This window comes from Cydia fagiglandana, chromosome 9 (assembly GCF_963556715.1).
Source record: "Cydia fagiglandana chromosome 9, ilCydFagi1.1, whole genome shotgun sequence".
NCBI classification, from domain to species: domain Eukaryota; kingdom Metazoa; phylum Arthropoda; class Insecta; order Lepidoptera; family Tortricidae; genus Cydia; species Cydia fagiglandana.
This window is the reverse complement of record NC_085940.1, coordinates 19,027,419-19,046,741: the sequence shown is the minus strand read 5'-3', so window position 1 is coordinate 19,046,741 and position 19,323 is coordinate 19,027,419. Positions and strand designations below refer to the sequence as shown.

Below are 19,323 nucleotides of genomic sequence, written 5' to 3'. Positions count from 1 at the left end.
TTAAAACCAGTATTACCAACGCTCAACGCTAGATGGCCTTTATATTAGAAACTAAATATATTAATGCCTATGAGGCTTTAAAAAAATGTTGTTACAATGGCTTATCATGAGATCAAATACATATCTACTTTCTAGAATTTTCAGAAATGTTAATGGTATGTGTTCGTAAGCGACAGGTTAAATGCTTTTTCTTTTGTTTAGCTCCACAATCTCGAGTTCACATCGTTCATTCGTTCACTTCCTATCCAAACGATGCGATCTTTTTTCTACATTTGCCACACTAACAATTATAACAAATCGGTCGAATCGAACGGTCCCACATTGAAATCAAAAGCAGCTAAATTTTCTAATAGGTCCACTCAAAGCATTCCCACTTTTAACACTTTCCAGCGGAGGGCAAGTACGTGGACGCCACGCAAGAAATGCTGGCGCTGGGCGTGTGCAACATCGCGTCATCGCTGGTGGAATCCATGCCGGTGTCAGGGGCGCTGTCCCGAGGAGCCGTCAACCATGCTAGTGGCGTGGCGACGACTGCTGGCGGGCTTTATACGGGGGCGCTGGTGCTGCTGTCTCTACAGGTACGTCGGTTTTTGCTTTTCAAGCCTTTCATACCTCATACAGAGACCACTATAGACCGACCGGCCAAATGTGTCCATCCAATCCAATTAGAGCCATGTGCCATGCGATTGTTGAACAGCATGAATTACCTACGTCCATCCTGTAAATTTACCTACATACCGGCAAACCGATTTTCGCAAAAAATATTTTTGTTGTCTCCGAAATTTTCATGAATCGCAATCGATCTTCAAACTTCAAAAATTATTTATTCAAGTAGGCTTAAGCACTTTTGACAAGTCTTCGTCCATGTAGGTAATCTAAATAAATTTTATTTTGCAGTACTTCACGCCATACTTCTTCTACATCCCGAAGGCGTCGCTGGCCGCTGTGATCATCGCTGCCGTAGTCTTCATGATGGAGCTGCACGTCTTCAAGCCCATCTGGCGGACTAAGAGTGAGTTCAGATGGATGAATGACATTTTGTTGTATTGAACAGTAGGTAAGTTTTTGGTTCGGAAAAATTTTGGTCTATGACATCACTGGACTAATGGATTTTTAGAATGCTGTTCTAGATAGCAGAGAGAATAAATAGGTACTAAGGGACCTGTAACCTCCAATATACAAGGCACAAGGGACAAGTGGCGTACTAGAAGAGAGGCCTATGCTCAGCAGTGGGCGATAAAGGGCTGATATGATGATGATGATGATGAACCTCCAATATAGTTCTGTCCTCAACTCACAAACCCTTCACTTTGTACTTTCCCTTTTGTAATCACATAGCCGACTTCAAATCATCCAAATGCTATATCTTAAGTACACCCAATGTAAACTTATTTCACAATGAAATCGATATAGTCTAATATAACCCTTAAGACAGAGAGGTTCGTCACCTAGGTCAAAAAGTCTATGTATGCTTTTTTTGTGTCGTGTTAGGTACAACCTACTGTAAAAATATGTTAGTATCGTTATGTAAACGTTTGTTGCAGAGCTAGACATCATCCCAGCCGTGGTCACCTTCGCGGCGTGTCTGCTCACACGGCTTGAGCTGGGCATCGTCATCGGTATCGCCGTCAACCTCATGTTCCTGCTGTACGCTTCGGCCAGGCCTTCGGTGAAGGTCACCAGAGCCGTGGTGAGTTAACCAGTTCATCGTCATTGTATCTAGACATCATCCGGCCGTGATCACCTTCGCGGCATCTTCTTAACGAGACTGGAGCTCGGCATCGTCATTGGCATCACTGTCAACTCATGTTCTACTTCTAACTTAATGGAAACAACAGCCGTCGTTAGTTTATCATATCAGCATTTACTCTGGAATAGTGCTGCTCTATCAGGATTACTCTGCAACGATGCTTTTTGGCGTAAAATTAGTCTGGTTAAAGAAAACCAAACAGGACTACCAGAACCGGAACAAGAATAAATCTGGGGAGACCTATAGATATTGAGAAGTCTGAAAAAAGAAAACCGACCAGTGTTTTCATGTTTTCAGTCGAGCGACGGCATCGAGCACCTAGTAGCGGTCGTGGACCGCTCCCTAGCGTTCCCTTCAGCGGAGTTCGTGCGGCGTGCGCTGTGCAAGGCGGCTGACAGTGCACGCTCTGTGCCGCTCGTGCTGGACGCCACGCACGTGCAGGCGGCCGACTTTACCGCGGCCAAGGTAATTGTCATTTTCAGCCTGCACATAAGCTTCAGAAAAGCGAAATATACTTCGTCTCATTACAGCTGGCAAAGTGCAACGCACAATTTCCAGCTGCGACAGACTTCGTGCGCATTTATGCTATGTTTATATACCTACCTATGTCCTTCTTTTAATAAGCAGATAATGTAACTTCACAAATAATGTGTAATGGAATTCTCATTCTGGATTCTTGAAAGGTATCTCGGTAATATTTATAGACTGACAGACATATCAGTCGACCTATTTCGAGCATGACCAACTTAAGACAGCAATCTCAACATCATGCAAAAATGTGTTAAACTGAAGCTTAAAACTGCTGTACAAACATACCCATTTCTAGCCGTTTATAATTCCTAAGCCATTTACTTTGGTAGTTGTTCCTTAATTTTCAGCTCACAAAATATTTATCTTCACACGTATGTCTAACGTAAATTGATCATTTCCAGGGCATCAAGACTCTAATCGAAGAATTTGAAGCGCGCGGCCAAGCGATCATCTTCTACAACGTAAAACCGTCCATAGAGAGCGTATTCCAAGGCGTCCGGCCACGCTCCTTCCTCCACGCGTCATGCCGCGCTGAACTAGACCGGCTTCTACGACGAGTGGCGCCCCCACCTGCTCCTCATATCACGTGTGAGTATGAAGTACTGCGATCATCTTCTACAACGTGAAGCCGTCCATAGAGCGTGTTCCAAGGCGTCCGGCCACGCTCCTTCCTCCACGCGTCATGCCGCGCTGAACTAGACCGGCTTCTACGACGAGTGGCGCCCCCACCTGCTCCTCATATCACGTGTGAGTATGAAGTACTGCGATCATCTTCTACAACGTGAAGCCGTCCATAGAGCGTGTTCCAAGGCGTCCGGCCACGCTCCTTCCTCCACGCGTCATGCCGCGCTGAACTAGACCGGCTTCTGCGACGAGTGGCGCCCCCACCTGCTCCTCATATCACGTGTGAGTATGAAGTACTGCGATCATCTTCTACAACGTGAAGCCGTCCATAGAGCGTGTTCCAAGGCGTCCGGCCACGTTCCTTCCTCCACGCGTCATGCCGCGCTGAACTAGACCGGCTTCTACGACGAGTGGCGCCCCCACCTGCTCCTCATATCACGTGTGAGTATGAAGTACTGCGATCATCTTCTACAACGTGAAGCCGTCCATAGAGCGTGTTCCAAGGCGTCCGGCCACGCTCCTTCCTCCACGCGTCGTGCCGCGCTGAACTAGACCGGCTTCTACGACGAGTGGCGCCCCCACCTGCTCCTCATATCACGTGTGAGTATGAAGTAGTAGTAGTGCGATCATCTTCTACAACGTGAAGCCGTCCATAAAGCGTGTGTCAAGGTGTTTGACCACGTTCCATGCTTCATGCGCCGCCAGTGCAACTGCCCAAACTTTTTGATATCATACCCACGCCTTTTTGGCTTCCCTGCTGAGCGCGACTCTCCCAATGTCTCCACTCTACCAGCTTCTTGCGCCAAGAGCCGTGTTCTCGGGCTTGTTTGTACTAAAATAATAATAATATTCTGCCTTTATACGTACCTCACTGCTCGGCACAGTCCTCTCATGCGCTAAAGCTAATATTATATATGTATATGTATAAACTTGGTTAATATTTCATTTTGTTTCAGAATGCAAGCCGAGCCTGATCTCCGGTCGACACCGACAGTATTTATGAACTAGCTATAGTGTCGTTAGTCGTTAGCTAGCGTATGTAAGCAGGTAGTTACATTGTTATGTTAAGTGAGTGCCTCTTATTGTAACTAATAAAGACATGTTCGTTATATTTGCTTGTATCATTTATCACTTATCAGTCGCGCCACCCCCTCTGCCACGCATACGGTAATTTTATGTATAATAGTGACAAACGACAATGTCTCATAGTCATAAATATTAACAAAGTACGGCTCGCGTCACCTCCGTTAACTACCTACTATGTGGCCCTTGGCTGCTAAAAGGTTGCCGACCGCTGGTCTAGAGGATTCCCAGTCTATGTAGTTAGCCTACTAAGGCCCAGCCATACAAATGAAAAATCTAATACAGTTGATTTAGCGTCGTTTGTAAATTGAACGGGACAAAGCAAAAACGACGCTATTCCAATTGAATATAATTTAAATTTAATCGAACTGAAGACGTAGGTACTATGGACCTTGGGCCATAGAAGGATGGCAAAAATATTTATAGAATCTAATCTTTATAGAGAATACAATACAATACAAAACCTCAAAAAAACATTTACAGAGAGACACACATAATACATAAAGACGGTCTTATCGCTAAAGAGCGATCTTCCAGCCAACCATTTGGAAGAGTATTAGAGGGTGTCAGATAATTTTGACGCGTTGTTTTATTCGTTACTATTCATGCTGACTGTACCTACCAGAGGGTTTACCACGAACCACGTTCAGTCTTGCCTCTCTGTCGCACTTGTAAATTCGTACGTAACTGTGACAAGGAGGCAACACGTCGAATGTGGTTCGCGGTAGGCCCTCAAAAACGGGGGCAAACGATAACACCTTGTAGGAAAACTTGAAGGATAGGTAATTGTTAATAGTAAAACACAGTATGGGAGATAATGAAGTGTATTTATTTATTTATTACAATCGGCCTTTGCGCACTACACTACGTACGCTTCTGCGCGAGCGCCGATTCGAGCTCCGTTTTCATACCACCTGTCATAAGAACATCGATATTACGTAAACACATTAAGGTTAATTTTCCAGATCCTAAATACCTTAAACAGGCATTAAAATGACGCAACTCAAAAGTCACATGTCATTACAGCATCGACCTTAATTATAACACATTATGGTTCATTTTTCAAGTACTAAAATACCTTAAAATAAGTGTTCCAGAGTGAAAAGTAAAAACGTAGCTCAATATCAGCGACCCGCTTCGTTTCTGAAGGCCTACCGCGAACCACATTTGACGTGCATCTCTGTCGCACTTGTAAATTCGTACGTAAGTGCGACAGGGAGGCACACGTTGAACGTGTTTCGCGGTAGGCCCTCTGTCCTCTGGGCGTAGTAGCGTAACTCAAACTTTGAATAGAGAGATCTTTTGAGTTACACCATTTGGCCCAGACCGTACCACATTATGGCTAATAAACCTAGCAGACACTATCCCCCTTATTCATAAACGTTTACTAAAGTTGACAAGCCGAAAATAATCGTTTGTCCCTTTCCCACGTATTGGTATGATGGAAAGGGACAAACGATTATTATCGGCTTGTCAACTTTAGTAAACGTTTATGAGTAAGGGGGTATACCTATAGCAGTCTAGAAGAAACTTACATGAACACAATATTTTGGCAGAAATCTCACCAGTATCCGTACCAGTTGGCACTTAACGTTCACTTTAGCAACTGTGTCAACTCGATCTCAATCCATCTCGCTCGCACTAATACATTGGTGCAATAGAGAGAGAGTGCGATCTCAATCCATCTCGCTCGCACTGATGAATTAGTGCGATAGAGAGAACGCGATCAAGTTCACGCAGACGCCAACTCGTGACGTGCAGAGGGCCTACCGTGAACCACGTTAGATGTGTTGCCTCTCTGTCGCTCTTGTAAATTCGTACGTAAGTGTGACTGGGAGGTAACATGGTTCGCGGTAGGCCCTGTTCCTTTTGCTGTCAGCAGAAACTCACGCCGCTTTATTCAAGAATGAACTTTAATCATATGACTTTAGGATTATAATGCTGTTTCCATAAAATCATTTAGATTTCGATTTAACTTGACTTGATTACCCAATAGATGGCATGGTGGTCTCAAACGCATTTTCTAGATCGCGCTATCGAAGTGTCACTCAAACTAGGTTTTAAGTTAAATTATTTATAGGAACGCATTGTGGTGAGAAAATTAAGGGTTTAAGCGAATGCTAAGTTTATTAGCTTAAAATGTGGTACAGTTATTCTACATTATCAAACTGCACAACGGGACTTAATCGCGTATTTAAGTTTTAAGATTTACCTCCGACGTTAAAGACGACGACGACGACGTTAAGGAGGTAAAACTTAAATACGCGATTAAGTCCCGTTGTGCAGTTTGATACAGTTATTCTACATCACGACAACGCGCTACTGAAATTTCATTCTTACTAACATTGCTTTAAGATCGAAATTTCATTAGCGCCGTCGCGAAACTCGTCATTCGATATATTTATAGACAAAATTGACGATTACAATAAGTTTAACTGTTACTTAGTTCATACAAAACGCAGAGTTTGATACACTATCTTATTCTACTTGTGACGAATTACATGTACCATCGCCCACACTGTTAACTGCACATCGGGGGACCTTATGCCTTTTGTATAGTGTGTAGCTTTCAAATAGAGCTCGACGGCTAATCCTATTGTCTATTGTTAAGTAAAACCGCACGTGCTACTTACCTGCAAAAAAGGGTCTTCATTATTTTATTTGGCACCTGAGCGCGGGCTAGTCCAACGCTCAAAAAACCAGTGTAGGTGCGCTCTCCGATAACGCGCCTTTGTTCCATCTCGATGACACATTTTAGACTGGTTCTGTAGCGTTCGACTCGCCGGCACTCAATAACCGAAGTACGTATTTTTTATGCAGATGGTTGTGGCACGTGGCACGTGCGGTTTTACTTAACAATAGACAATAGGATTAGCCGTCGAGCTCTATTTGAAAGCTGCACACTATAATAAGGTCGACCGATGTACAGGAGTGTTGCTGTTTGTACAAATACAATACAATGAACCAAAAAGGGTCCCTGTTGAACCTAAACTTGATGCAATCATAGCACCGACATTTAATTTATAAAAAACGGGGAATTGAGCAGTAAATTGGTAAAAGATGGGAACACACAGTTCCCAAAGTCCGAAAGCATATTTCCATAATTTCAGTTACTAAATCCATTTTCCGCTATAATAAAAATTAACTAAAGATATATATCTAAGTTAGCAAAACGAAAATAGATCATTTTAAGATCAAACAAAAAATATAAGATCCAAACTTGAAAGTGTATTCTTAACCGATAAAATAGCCATTAAATAAAAATATAAAAAAAATGCGGAAGATGCTTATTAGATAAACGAAATTATAATAATCATACGTCGGACTCCAGCGGGCATTTTCGTGGCATGTCAAAATGATAGATAGGTAAGGTTCGCAAATCAATCAATTCACTTTCGAGTATTTGTACTTAGTATTTGGTACCTAGTATTTATAATGTGAAATTCCAAATATCATAGCAACTAACTGCGTTATTTATAAACGTACTTGGACGTCAAAATGGCGAAAAAGTTCGTTTGGTTTTATCCGTCACTCAGACAATTGCAGCTGTGAGAAAGGAACAAAACAAATGAGTTAACTGGGCATACCAAGTTCTACCAACAAATATAAGTATGAACAACAGTCATAATGACGCATGTCAGCTATTTATTTGTTTTTTAAGTGGCCACTTCAGTGTGCTATCAGTCATCACTTCAAAGAGTATTTACACATTAAAGATGAATAAATGATAACGGGTAACTAATTGAACTAACTATGTTACAAATACTAGGTACATTATAATACTCGTAAGTTAAGATTTTTTTGTAAACCTTACCTTGCCCTCAAACTGCCCGCTATAGTCCGACGTTTGATAATAATGCTCTAGAACTTTTTGGGAATTATGTAGTGTCACCCAAAAACAATTTTAAATAGATCAGGGGTCCCGCTACAGTAAAGTGAGCAGGGGAAAGGGAAGCGGCGGCGAGCCGCGGCGCACCGACATATTTGGCATTACATACGCCTTACCAGAGACTCGTAAAATAGACTGCCGAGCTCCATACAACGTCCAACCTTCGTAACTATTGTACTAGATGGTGTTACTCTAGCGTGGTCTCTAAAAATTCCCAGTTTATTCACTAGATGGCGTTTTTATCAAAAAACTTTAGCAGTAGCCAAGGTGATGATTGTTTATCAGCTAACGACAATCGCGACATACAAAATCCGGGTGACAGATGCGAAAAAAACGAATTTGATAATTTTCACATATTGTTTGGCGTTTGTCACTTGAAAACAAACCCAGAAACTTTGCAAAAGAGGCGCCATCTATAACACAATTTAAGCAACTTCGTATCGAGTTTGGCAGTCTTTTTTTCGTCTCTAACCTAACTAACGAATACAATATGACACATTTAATACACCTAAATAAAAATTTGCACTCTCTCGCACCAAGTCAACAATTTAAAAAATCACTTACTAATTATGGATAATCACCAAATAATTAACTAAATAGGACCTATCCTCGCCCACAGACGAGCGGACACTAAGATTCTTTTACTTGTAAGATACAAACTCACTAGACTTCTTAGGGCTACCACTTACAAGTCTTACAACCATCGCTGACGATTTTTTTAATAAGGACGCTAAGCAGGAAGAACTTCGTACATTATGCCGTCATTTCCTATGGGTCAGCAATAAAATTACGTGCATACGATAGAGATAGGAGTTGGCGGGGCAATGTACGAAATTATTCGTGTTATGAGTCCTCACTTTAGTCACTTTTGGTTAAAATTAATATTTCCTATTGCCAAAATTCTACCATTTCGGATAAAGGAAAGACATTTTAACCTAAATTTATATTTAGCTGTATAAGTCATCGAGCGATGATCAGACGTGCTGACGACCATAGATTAAAATTCGTGATGTGACTAATGTGTAGTTGCATAAATTCTCTATGATTCGCCAGTCGCGGGCCGCTAGCTTACAATAAGAATAAATGAGTAGCGGCCGACGGCCGAGTATACTAACCTTATTAATAAATGCATCGAATCTCTTCTATGACTACTATTCGACACGCACAAATCACTTTTTTCTGTTCCCTATGCGGAAAGCGTCAACTTTCAGCACTTAACGAAGTTTCAGCACTTAATCGAACAGAAAAATAACACCTCGGGTAGTAAATAAGAAAGAATCATCATATGTTTGTCGACTTCGGTTTCGCCTCGACCGACAATTCCATGTGATCTGAGACATTTCTTACTTCACTACCACATCGAGTACGCTATATGACTTTGCGTGGTTAAATAGAAGTCTAGCACCGACACACCACTTATTTTGATATTTAAGTGACGTTCACAGGCAAAAGGTACTTTGCCGTCGATATAGAATATTAAAAATGTATCTTTACCTAATCCGAAAACATTTGTCTGGAAATTTTGCATTGAAATAGGGTTACTTTGAATAGAATTTATATCCAAAGTGTACCGGTTTTCTTTGCTCTCAAGCTTTTTAAAACAGTACTTTTCTAAATAAAACTAACTACGTTACATAAGCGGTGCTACGGTGCGTTCACAATACAAAGTTTGGCGATATTGTCTTTTTCGTAACAAATCATTGTAGCGATTAAATTAGATTACTTATAATTAATTCATATTCGAGAATAACTCAAAATTCCCAATATTTGTGCGGCAACATTGCCTAACACGAAATGCGCATAACTTTAATAATCTTTTATAATCTTTTATTTCCTTTTAAATGTTTTCAAATATTCATTTCATGGGACGGCCTGTCATAATTATGTACTCGTGTATTTTTTTAAATTTGTTTTACGTACTTCCACACCCGTGTTTCTTTAAGATTTACAAATGTTTTTCTTAAGCAATAGGTGGCAGCACCACAAAAAATCTTGAGATCTGTCATATTTTCGAAAAGCCACAAAATAAAGCTGTATGATGCCACTATAATAAATAATAATAAATAAATATTATAGGACAATTTTACACAGATCTACCTAGTCCCACAGTAAGCTCAATAAGGCTTATGTTGTGGGTACTAGACGGCGATATATATAATATACACACATATATAAATACTTATATACATAGGAAACATCCATAACTCAGGTACAAATATTTGTGATGAACACACAAATAAATGCCCTTACCAGGATTCGAACCCGGGACCTCCTGCTTCGTAGGCAGGGTCACTACCGACTAGGCTAGGAGGCCGTTATAAACATATATATATACTATGAACACAAAATAAAAATATCGAAGTGTGAACGCACCATTTTAAGTATCAAGTTATGCGCATTTCGTTAGAAATTAAAGCCTTCTCAAACGGTAAAAAATACTAAAAGACAGTCAATTTATGGCAGTTACTGTGAGACTCCGGCTAGACGGACCGACTCGTTAACACTAATGTTGTATAATTAAAGTTCTGACCATCACATAGTAGTTGGCAGACTTGTCCGTGACACAACAGTAAAAACTTCAGGCTGGTTACAGACGGGCCAATAATTTGCACAATATATGTAAGTACAAGGAACCCGAAAGATTTTAACCACGCATTTCTGAGGCCAAAAGAATGAAAAATAATATGAGTTTAGATAAATATAGTCAAAAAAAAATTGTTACTTGTTTTTTTTTCAATTTTTTGAATGTATTTGTATATAAATAGTAAATGATATTGGTTCACTTATCACATAAAATGAGTTTTTTCTTTTTTTTTTTGTTAAACCTGATTTTGCAAAGTGTTACTTGTCACTTTTTGTCATCTATTAATAAGGATCTTTATCGTCTATGACATAAAAGTGAGACTGATATTAACTTATATAACAAATTGATCCGTCTATGTCGGCCTAAAATCTTTAATGTTGTGTATGAACATCACTTAAGGTACAGTACTACTTACGATTTCAATATTTACCCTATAGACGAAGATCTTGCAACAACTAACTATGGGGACATCCCCTTAAGGGAGACCTATGTGGAATGCCATTCTAAATATCTATATTATTACCTTATTCACATTGTAGTCAAATTAGACTGGCAGAAGGTTTGTTTGCCACCATTGGGTATAAATATAGAAGTTAGACCGTCTAAGCTTTTTTTGCAATTATGAACAGAAGAAAGTGTGGCATATTTTCATAGAAATTTGACATTAATGATGACACTGGCACACTCTGTCATTGCAAATGCCATGCACAGTTAGCTTGGTCCGACTCCTGCCTTCCGAATTATCATTCTTATCAAATATGTTATCATTGCATAATTAATTAATATGTCACTTGTCAAAGGTAATAATATCGATATAAGTAATCTCAAGGCTTGGCTACATTGGAAAAATACTCTTTACGTATCGTCTCAAGAACCTCAACGGCTCTTCAACAATTTTCGTTTTAAATTGAGTCTTGCGCGAACCGCATAGAGTTCAAATCGCTCTACATCATTTGTGGTAGTTATAACCTTTCTGTTCTCAGGTCCGCGCGGAGCGGTCTCAGTATTTCAGCAGGTCGTCGTCTAGTTCCGTGAGGGCCAGTTTACTGTCTATCACTGGAAAAGAGACCGTGTGTTAGTGAAATACAGTTGAGTTTTGAATGGTAAATACTGGCATAGATTAATAATACTAGACCGCGCTCGCGCTTAACATGCTCGTAACCAAAACACTGCTTATTTTCATAGTCGACATCTAGCGTCAAGAAGCGGAATTATAGTCTAATTATGATATTAGGCACATACATTAGGTGTAACCACCACCTTTAGAAGCATAAGCATAGGGACTATTCAATTTGTGGGATGGGATATCTGAGCATAGGGAATCGTTTAAAGACTTTTTTAAGATTTTTTTTTTCAAAAGAAAATATAGCAGACGATAATTTATTTATTAACATATATGTTACTGTTTGTCCTTCAGGGCCCCCTGGGGATGGGGGCCCTGGGCTCGGGCCCCGTGTGCCGTACGGTCCTGGGAGTTAAGGGTCAATTGCACAAAACCGTACGCCACCGTTAAAGATTTAGCAAAATTTTATAGTATGGGAAGTTTCATAGTTCGCTAATTGTGGTGTAACTGGCAGCCTAGCCAAGGTGACAATCGCTTGCGCTTCGCTATCGAATCGCTTTGTGACTCTCTATCACTCTTCCTTACTAGTGTGACAGTGACAGTTGCGTTTCGTTCGCTACGTAGCGTTAGCGATTGGCATGTTGTCTACGGGGCCTGGCCCTAAAAGTACTAACTAAGCGTACGTAAATAAGGATACAAGTGAGCGTACTCACTTTGGTCCGGGATAGTAGTAGGGAGGGGGCCGCTCGTACTCAGTGGGTCCGTGGTAGCGGGGTGGGCCTTCTTCCCAGTGCCTGCAACACGCAATGCAACGTTCAACATGCTGTAACGAGGCGCGTAACATGCGAGCACGAACACTTGTTACTGTAAAGGGGCCCACTGATTAACAATCCGCCGGATGGTATCGGCCTGTCAGAACAACATTTTGACAGTTCCGAACAACTGACAGGCCGATACCGTCCGATTGTTAATCAGTGGGCCCCTTAACACTTGGTGTTGCAGTAACAAATGCTGCAACATGGAACCATATCGCTGCCCCAACATTACAGGGTTCTATGTTACATTTGCAAGATAGTTGAAATTCGACTTAATGTCACTATGACAATGTTCCAATTTCAGTTCGATAGCCGTGAAACATAGAACCCTAATATTGGGCCAGCGAAATGTTCACCGAGGTGAGGCGTAACACAAGTATGTTGCTGTAACACTTCATACGTGTTGCAGTAACATTCAATACGCTGAAACACTTTGTGCACCGTATTACGTTAACAATTTTTTGGCTTTGCAGTAACAAATGTATGTTCAATATGCTCTTTGGTGCTTCATAATAAAATTATAACATTACCAGTGAATTGCTAATTAAACTTGTCTAAATTATTTATGTTCCCACTTCAGTAAAGATCTCGTTATACAAGGTTTTAATTACCATATCTTTGTTATATTTAGAACACGTTACACATGTGGGACATGTACAGAAGTACATATTCGATATCCTATACATTGGAGACTGACTATATATTATGTCAATTAAAAGTCGTACGTTTTACATACATGTCTATTTTCACTTGTACACTTTTCGTCCAGCAAGGTATTCATCCGTTGCGGGACTTGAAGGGCATCCCTTGAAGGGTGCGTGTGCGCGTGTGTGTGTGCGTGTGCGTGTGATGTGTGTGTACTCACTTTGGCGCCATATCATTATATCTGCGCGCGTGGTGTGCGTCGAGGGGCGCGGCCAGCGCGGCGCCGCGCGCCTCCTCCCGCGCGCCCCCGGCCCCGCCGCCCCCGCCGGCCCCCCCGGCCCCACCCCCGCCGGCCCCGCGCCGCGCGTCTCGCCCCGCGCGCTTCTCTGCCTTGTAGGCGCTATAACATAACACTCAGTTGGTAGAAGAAACTTTGGAGAAACGTTTGAAATATTCGTTGCAAAAATAATAAGGGTCAGTTGCACCAAACTGTTCGTATCGTTAAAGAGTTCGCTAAATTTTGATGTATAGAAAGTTTCATAGTAAAGCGCTGGGGCGCGCCGGCTGACGTTGATCAGTCTGTCAAATGTGTTTGATGCAACTGGCCCTAAATGTATTAAGAAACCACAGATAGGGAAAATATAATCGTGCAAAGGTCTTGAAGATTCTGAGCACAACTCTAAACTCAGAAATCATTTCATTATCATGATCCGTCTGCTGCCATATCATGACTTTAAATAAACCTCTTTAAACTCTAGAGCAACGAACATTTCGAACACGCTTCAACGTTCATTCGGGCGACACAGCGAAAATGAGCTACCGAAAATACTGAACTATTGAAAAAAAAACCGGGCAAGTGCGAGTCGGACTCGCGCACGAAGGGTTCCGTACCATAATGCAAACAAAAAAAAACAAAAAAAAAGCAAAAAAAAACGGTCACCCATCCAAGTACTGACCACTCCCGACGTTGCTTAAATTTGGTCAAAAATCACGTTTGTTGTATGGGAGCCGCATTTAAATCTTTATTTTATTCTGTTTTTAGTATTTGTTGTTATAGCGGCAACAGACATACATCGTCTGTGAAAATTTCAACTGTCTAGCTATCACGGTCCGTGAGATACAGCCTGGTGACAGACAGACGGACGGACGGACGGACGGACAGCGAAGTCTTAGTAATAGGGTCCCGTTTTACCCTTTGGGTACGGAACCCTAAAAATGAAACGGACTAACGTATGGTCCGCACTACACGGCTAGCCAAGCAACCAGGCTTCCAGCCAGGGTGAGCTTGCCAGATCCGTGTGGTTTGCCATCAAATTAACTACCCGACCCGACTAAATTCAGGGAGGCCATGAACTGTCGAAGGCTTGGTTAGTCAGCGTGTAGCATGGCCTTATTCCAATATGTCGGACTTTTATGGTTTTTTCTAGTTTCCTAAACTTGTCCCGTGAATTGAATCGATTGTAAACTTTCGTTATGTCGCCCAAATAATATCAATATTTAACGATACATTAATATATTTGTGTATTGCACACAAAAGCTACCGTGCGCAATGGCAAGCGTGACACCGACTGCACATTGCACGGAAAATTCACTGGCAATACAGACGCCACAGAAAAACTTCTAGCTTTGTAAAGCTGTAGGTTGCAGTAAGAAAAATGGTGTAAAGAAAGTTGATTTTAAGTTTAAAAATAAACAAGAAAGGTAAATGCATATTTTTACAATGTCTCTCAATTAAAAAGTCTCGTAATTTAGAAAAGTATTTCAGTAAAATCTTATCACAGTGAAATGATATCATGCTTATTATAATTTTATTAAATGTAAATAATTGGTCACAAAAGAGACACACGGGAGTTAATTTTAGTAGTGATGATTCAAGTTAGGTAATTAAACTTTATTAGGAGACAAACATGCCTAAGTTAGTGCACTAAACAAGTAAACATGAACGGAAAGATCTCGAAAGTTAGCACACACAAGCTGTTAACATATAACATATACATATAGGATGCCGCGGCACACAAAGCTAGGTATATCGTGACTACTTTGAAAAAAACTCGTATCTTGTTCTGTCAATAAAAATAAAAATGTGGTAACTATGTATGGTATGCATACAGAGTTACTGCGTTTTAACTTTGAGTAGCAGTGCGAGATACGAGATTTTTTCAAAGTAGTGACGATATGTAGTTATAAATATATGAAACACAGGTTGGATTAAATATTCCTATAGACCCGTCCAAGTACAGTCAGCTAAACTAAATAGTGTTTAGTTATTTTTAAGTTTATAAAAATGCTTATGTATGTTAGTCTGTAAAGTATTTGTAATATGGGCCTTGTTGCGTGATTAAAAATGTTAAATAAATAAAAATAAAATAAAAACTATTATCTTAGCACCCCTGCATACTAAAATATATGCAGGGATGCTAGCTACCAATGTTCTGCGACTTTTAAACAAACACTACATATATGAAATATGCCCAGTATTTACTAACAAAATAGACATCATTTTAGTTCCGTTGTGCTCTATTTATTCTATAAATGTATATTTAATATTCACAAGCGCGTCAAAACATTAAAAGATATTGTCTCCAATGCATCAAAGTATGTTTCAGGCAATTGTTTTTTAACGCAACTACGGTCGAGTTACCGAATCACGTAATTTTATTTTTGTTTTATATCTACAAGAACTCACTAGTACGTGAACTTGGCGTGTACTGTAAGATGCAATACAGCACAGGAGCTCCATATTTATTGGCGTTTAAGTTTCCAATTTAGGTCACAAGATGGCAAGCTCTACAACGCACATCTGTGCGTGGCAACTGCTTAGCGTGAAGTGTCAAAGCAAACTTTATGTTTTCGATTTATTCACATTGGGGTCTGTCCAACGCGCAAGGTATAGAATTCATATCGAGTAAATAATACGACTTTTAATTCAATTATCCGAAAGCTCGGTGTGCCGCGGATAACGCATGCTAAAGCAACGCAAACAAATGTATAGTTTACCTATCGCGCCGCCGCTGGACGCCGGCCCTAGCCTGGACTTACAACTAACTTATCAACTACTTACATTAGTGCAGACACTTATTTGCTACAAATGAGATTACGTCTCTAATGTTTTTTTTTAATTAGAGTTTTATAAACTCAAAAGCTGCCACCGAGAAATCAAATCAATAAACTAAAGCAGGCCACTCACGAGCCTTCCAAATGGATGCCGTTACAATGGATTCATCCAAATGGACGACATCCTAATATTAAACATTGTACGTTTTTGACATTCACGGACCGATTTTGGATTGCAGCCACGCTATTTGGACTGGTGGAAGGCTCGTCAGTGGCCACCTTAACTGCTCCTTTATAGAAATAAAATATCGATATATTAGGTCAAACGTCACCACAACCATATTAACAAGAATGACAAATTAAACAGTGACGTCATAAATAGCAGAAAAGTACTTCTTATCCTAAATTTGTTACCTTACAATGTAGGTATAAATGTAAAACATCGAAAAGACTTAGCTTACGCACAACACACAGGGAATACAGTTAATGGTAAACGGTATACTGGGTACATCAATTCACTGCATTGCACTTAGTTTACGTAAATATGTTGCTGATATTCCATGTAGATTACATAGGACGATGACTTACTCTCTGTAAGGGCCTGACAATTTTTCAGCGATTTAAATGAAAAGCAAACGCGAGAAATCGCGTTGCGCTCAAATATAAATCGCTGGAGAAACGTCAATAGCGGTAGTGGATTGTGGCCCTAATGTGTCTAATGACACAATTACATTGATATGTGTATGGCACTGCATGACCTGGCATGACCAAAGGTGTAATGACAATAGATATGATATCAGATGATCGTATGAGAAACATTTTTTTTTGCTTCGAATACAACCGCTTCAGGATCCGAGAGGACCGAATTTGTTTTGACATATTAATTTTTTTACCAAGCCACAGAAATATCATCAGACCAAAAATCCATTACCTATTTTTAGTAGTATTCAAAATACCGACCCAAAACGACTGGATCAATGTATTTGTGCCATTCAATTGTTAGTTTTACAGCCATCCAAACAATTATGATTATCGCATGAAAACCAAACAAATAGGTACAGCAAGTGTGATCGTCCAATGTAACTGCTACCTACTTCAATTTCGATATGATACGCAGACTATCCTTCAACCTCAGTCATTTCATTCTTACTCTAAATCCGTACAAATTCTAACCATGCTACCGTATGTGATTATCAAAACTATCTGCAAAACTGCTCAAAACGTTATCATACGATATGTCAAGCTACAGTATGGATATACGCATTTATTGTAAAACACTACTGTCAAAAATTGTACCAGCGTTGCGTTTAGTTTATATGATTGGTTATTGGATATTTGATCAAACAGTAGCTCAAAGAAAACAAGTATTAGCAGTGGAAAAAAGATTAGCTGCCTCTGCTGTGATGTTAGCCTCTAACTGGTGACCCGTTTTCATTTCGAAAAATACGAATTCCTAATATTTTGAAGGGCATCAAAATTAGTATTAGAATAATTGTGTTGCAATCTTCCCATCAATTAAAATAGAACAGAAAAAGGAGCCCCGCATTGCGGGTCTTCGTCGTCTAGAAAAAAAAACCTCTTAGAGAGGCAATCTCTAATTCTGTAGGTATTTAAAAAAGGATGTTGTGATTTTATTTTTGCCGCTGTCGAGTCGATGCAAACTTAGTGTAGACGTTCTCTATAGAAGGCTGGAGTCGCTTTAGTTCAAATTGTCCAATATTTGATCAAATATCCAAAAAACGCGGAGCGAGGCATAAGCGGTTAACAAGGTAATGAATGGACGTATCGTGTTTGCAAGCGAAAGCGTCGAGTGATACTTATAATTATAACCTAACCTATTATAATAATATGAGAATATACCCTAGCTTGACGAGAAACGTTATACGTTCCAAACAACAATAGTTAAAACGTCAAAAATTTAGGTAAATGGTCAAAATACGAATTGGACGCAGCGTTGTTGAATAACAACAATAATAGTCTTTGAGAGAGGAGACTATTTTGGATATTATGGTCACCTTTTCCAAAGACATAGATGGTTATAAAAACATACAGATCATTCTAAATATCATATAAAGCCTTGTGCACACTATAATGGTCAAATTTTATAGATGTATGTATGCACAGGACTTTAGTCATGGAAGACAATAAATGTCAACTTTGATTCGTACCCGAGTATTTTGGCTACAGTAAATTGGTCAATCACTAATTACAAACAAAAAATAAATAAATTCGTTAAAACAGATGCAAAAAGAGTAAATACAATAAACGAGATTCAATAAAAATGCTTTCGTAGTTAAATTCTTAGAGGTATAAAATGTTCAAAATTTCGAGAAATTTTAATTAAAAATATAAAACTTCGCTATATGCGACGTAGAGTTCTAACAATAATACTTAGTCGTTTTTTTACACTGGCAAGTTTAAATAGAAACTTAAATACACGGACGTAGTTTAGCGAAAAGGATCTATCCTCAAAAACAGATCATCGAAATGAATGACTTTTTGTTTTAGACAGAAAGTTAAAATTTTATTAATAAATTTTTGTATCCGATCCCTAAATTACGTCAATTCAGCGCACGACCTTTTTCAGCCGATACCACCAGAACCCTCGATCAGATTTCACCGGATTACAAACAAACAGAACACAGTCTACTCGGACTCGTGAATCCCGGACTCGTTGTCCTCGTCCTTGGCGTCGAGTCTAGTCTTGAGGTCGTCGATGAGCGCGGCGGGCGGCGGCACGAGCGCGCACACCACGTCGCCGCCCGCCAGCAGCAGCGCCGTGCGCGAGTGCGGGGGGGAGGCGCGCGCGGCCGGGGGGGGGGGAGGGGGAGGCGGCGGGCGGCGCGGACGGCGCGCGGCCCCGCCACGACGCCAGCTTACCCTCGATGTCCAGCGTGCTGCGCTTCGACCCTCTGCAGTCCGTTTCACTTAGTGCGAGCTCTATGTTGCTTCGGCTTTGAGAGATCGTTTCACTGGAGCCACTTTGTTTTACTTAATCGAATGTAACTTCTAAGAAAATAAGCGATGAAACTCCGATACGATCTCTCGAACACCGAAACGACTTTAAACGGGGCGAGACCCGGTCCTTAAGCTAGAGTTAAAATGGTCCCTGGCGTGGAAAATAACAGAAGTAAAAAAACGGAAGGAACGGAGGGGAAGGGTCCGTCTCGTCATGCGGCCGTGCGTTAGTTTACAGTCGGCATGCTTCTCATGCTATCGATTAAACTTTCTCGATAGATATTACTTTAAATTATGCTTACATTAGAAGATATCCTATACCGTGTT

The 19,323-nt window shown here is 40.4% G+C and overlaps 2 protein-coding genes and 1 long non-coding RNA gene across 4 annotated transcripts in view; 2 read left to right on the top strand and 1 right to left on the bottom strand.

Moving 5' to 3' along the window:
• The window catches only part of LOC134667544 (sodium-independent sulfate anion transporter-like), a 53,547-nt gene extending 49,531 nt beyond the window's left edge, over positions 1-4,016 (top strand). The window contains exons 8-13 of the mRNA XM_063524968.1: positions 391-578; positions 898-1,012; positions 1,545-1,690; positions 2,048-2,215; positions 2,683-3,505; positions 3,862-4,016. Coding sequence (XP_063381038.1) covers positions 391-578; positions 898-1,012; positions 1,545-1,690; positions 2,048-2,215; positions 2,683-2,907 — 842 coding nt within the window. The 3' untranslated portion in view covers positions 2,908-3,505; positions 3,862-4,016. The remainder of the gene's footprint in view (positions 1-390; positions 579-897; positions 1,013-1,544; positions 1,691-2,047; positions 2,216-2,682; positions 3,506-3,861) is intronic.
• Positions 1-19,323, bottom strand: part of LOC134667540 (prominin-like protein) — a 494,736-nt gene that overhangs the window by 348,866 nt on the left and 126,547 nt on the right. For both annotated transcript variants that reach the window (XM_063524964.1, XM_063524965.1), the window contains 3 exons: positions 13,205-13,384; positions 12,238-12,318; positions 10,065-11,517 (listed from right to left, as the gene is read on the bottom strand). In XM_063524964.1, the coding sequence (XP_063381034.1) occupies positions 11,505-11,517; positions 12,238-12,318; positions 13,205-13,384 (274 nt within the window). In that variant the 3' untranslated portion in view covers positions 10,065-11,504. The remainder of the gene's footprint in view (positions 1-10,064; positions 11,518-12,237; positions 12,319-13,204; positions 13,385-19,323) is intronic.
• LOC134667574 (uncharacterized) overlaps positions 1-19,323 on the top strand; it is a 92,990-nt gene that overhangs the window by 51,271 nt on the left and 22,396 nt on the right. The gene's annotated exons all lie outside the window — the stretch shown is intronic.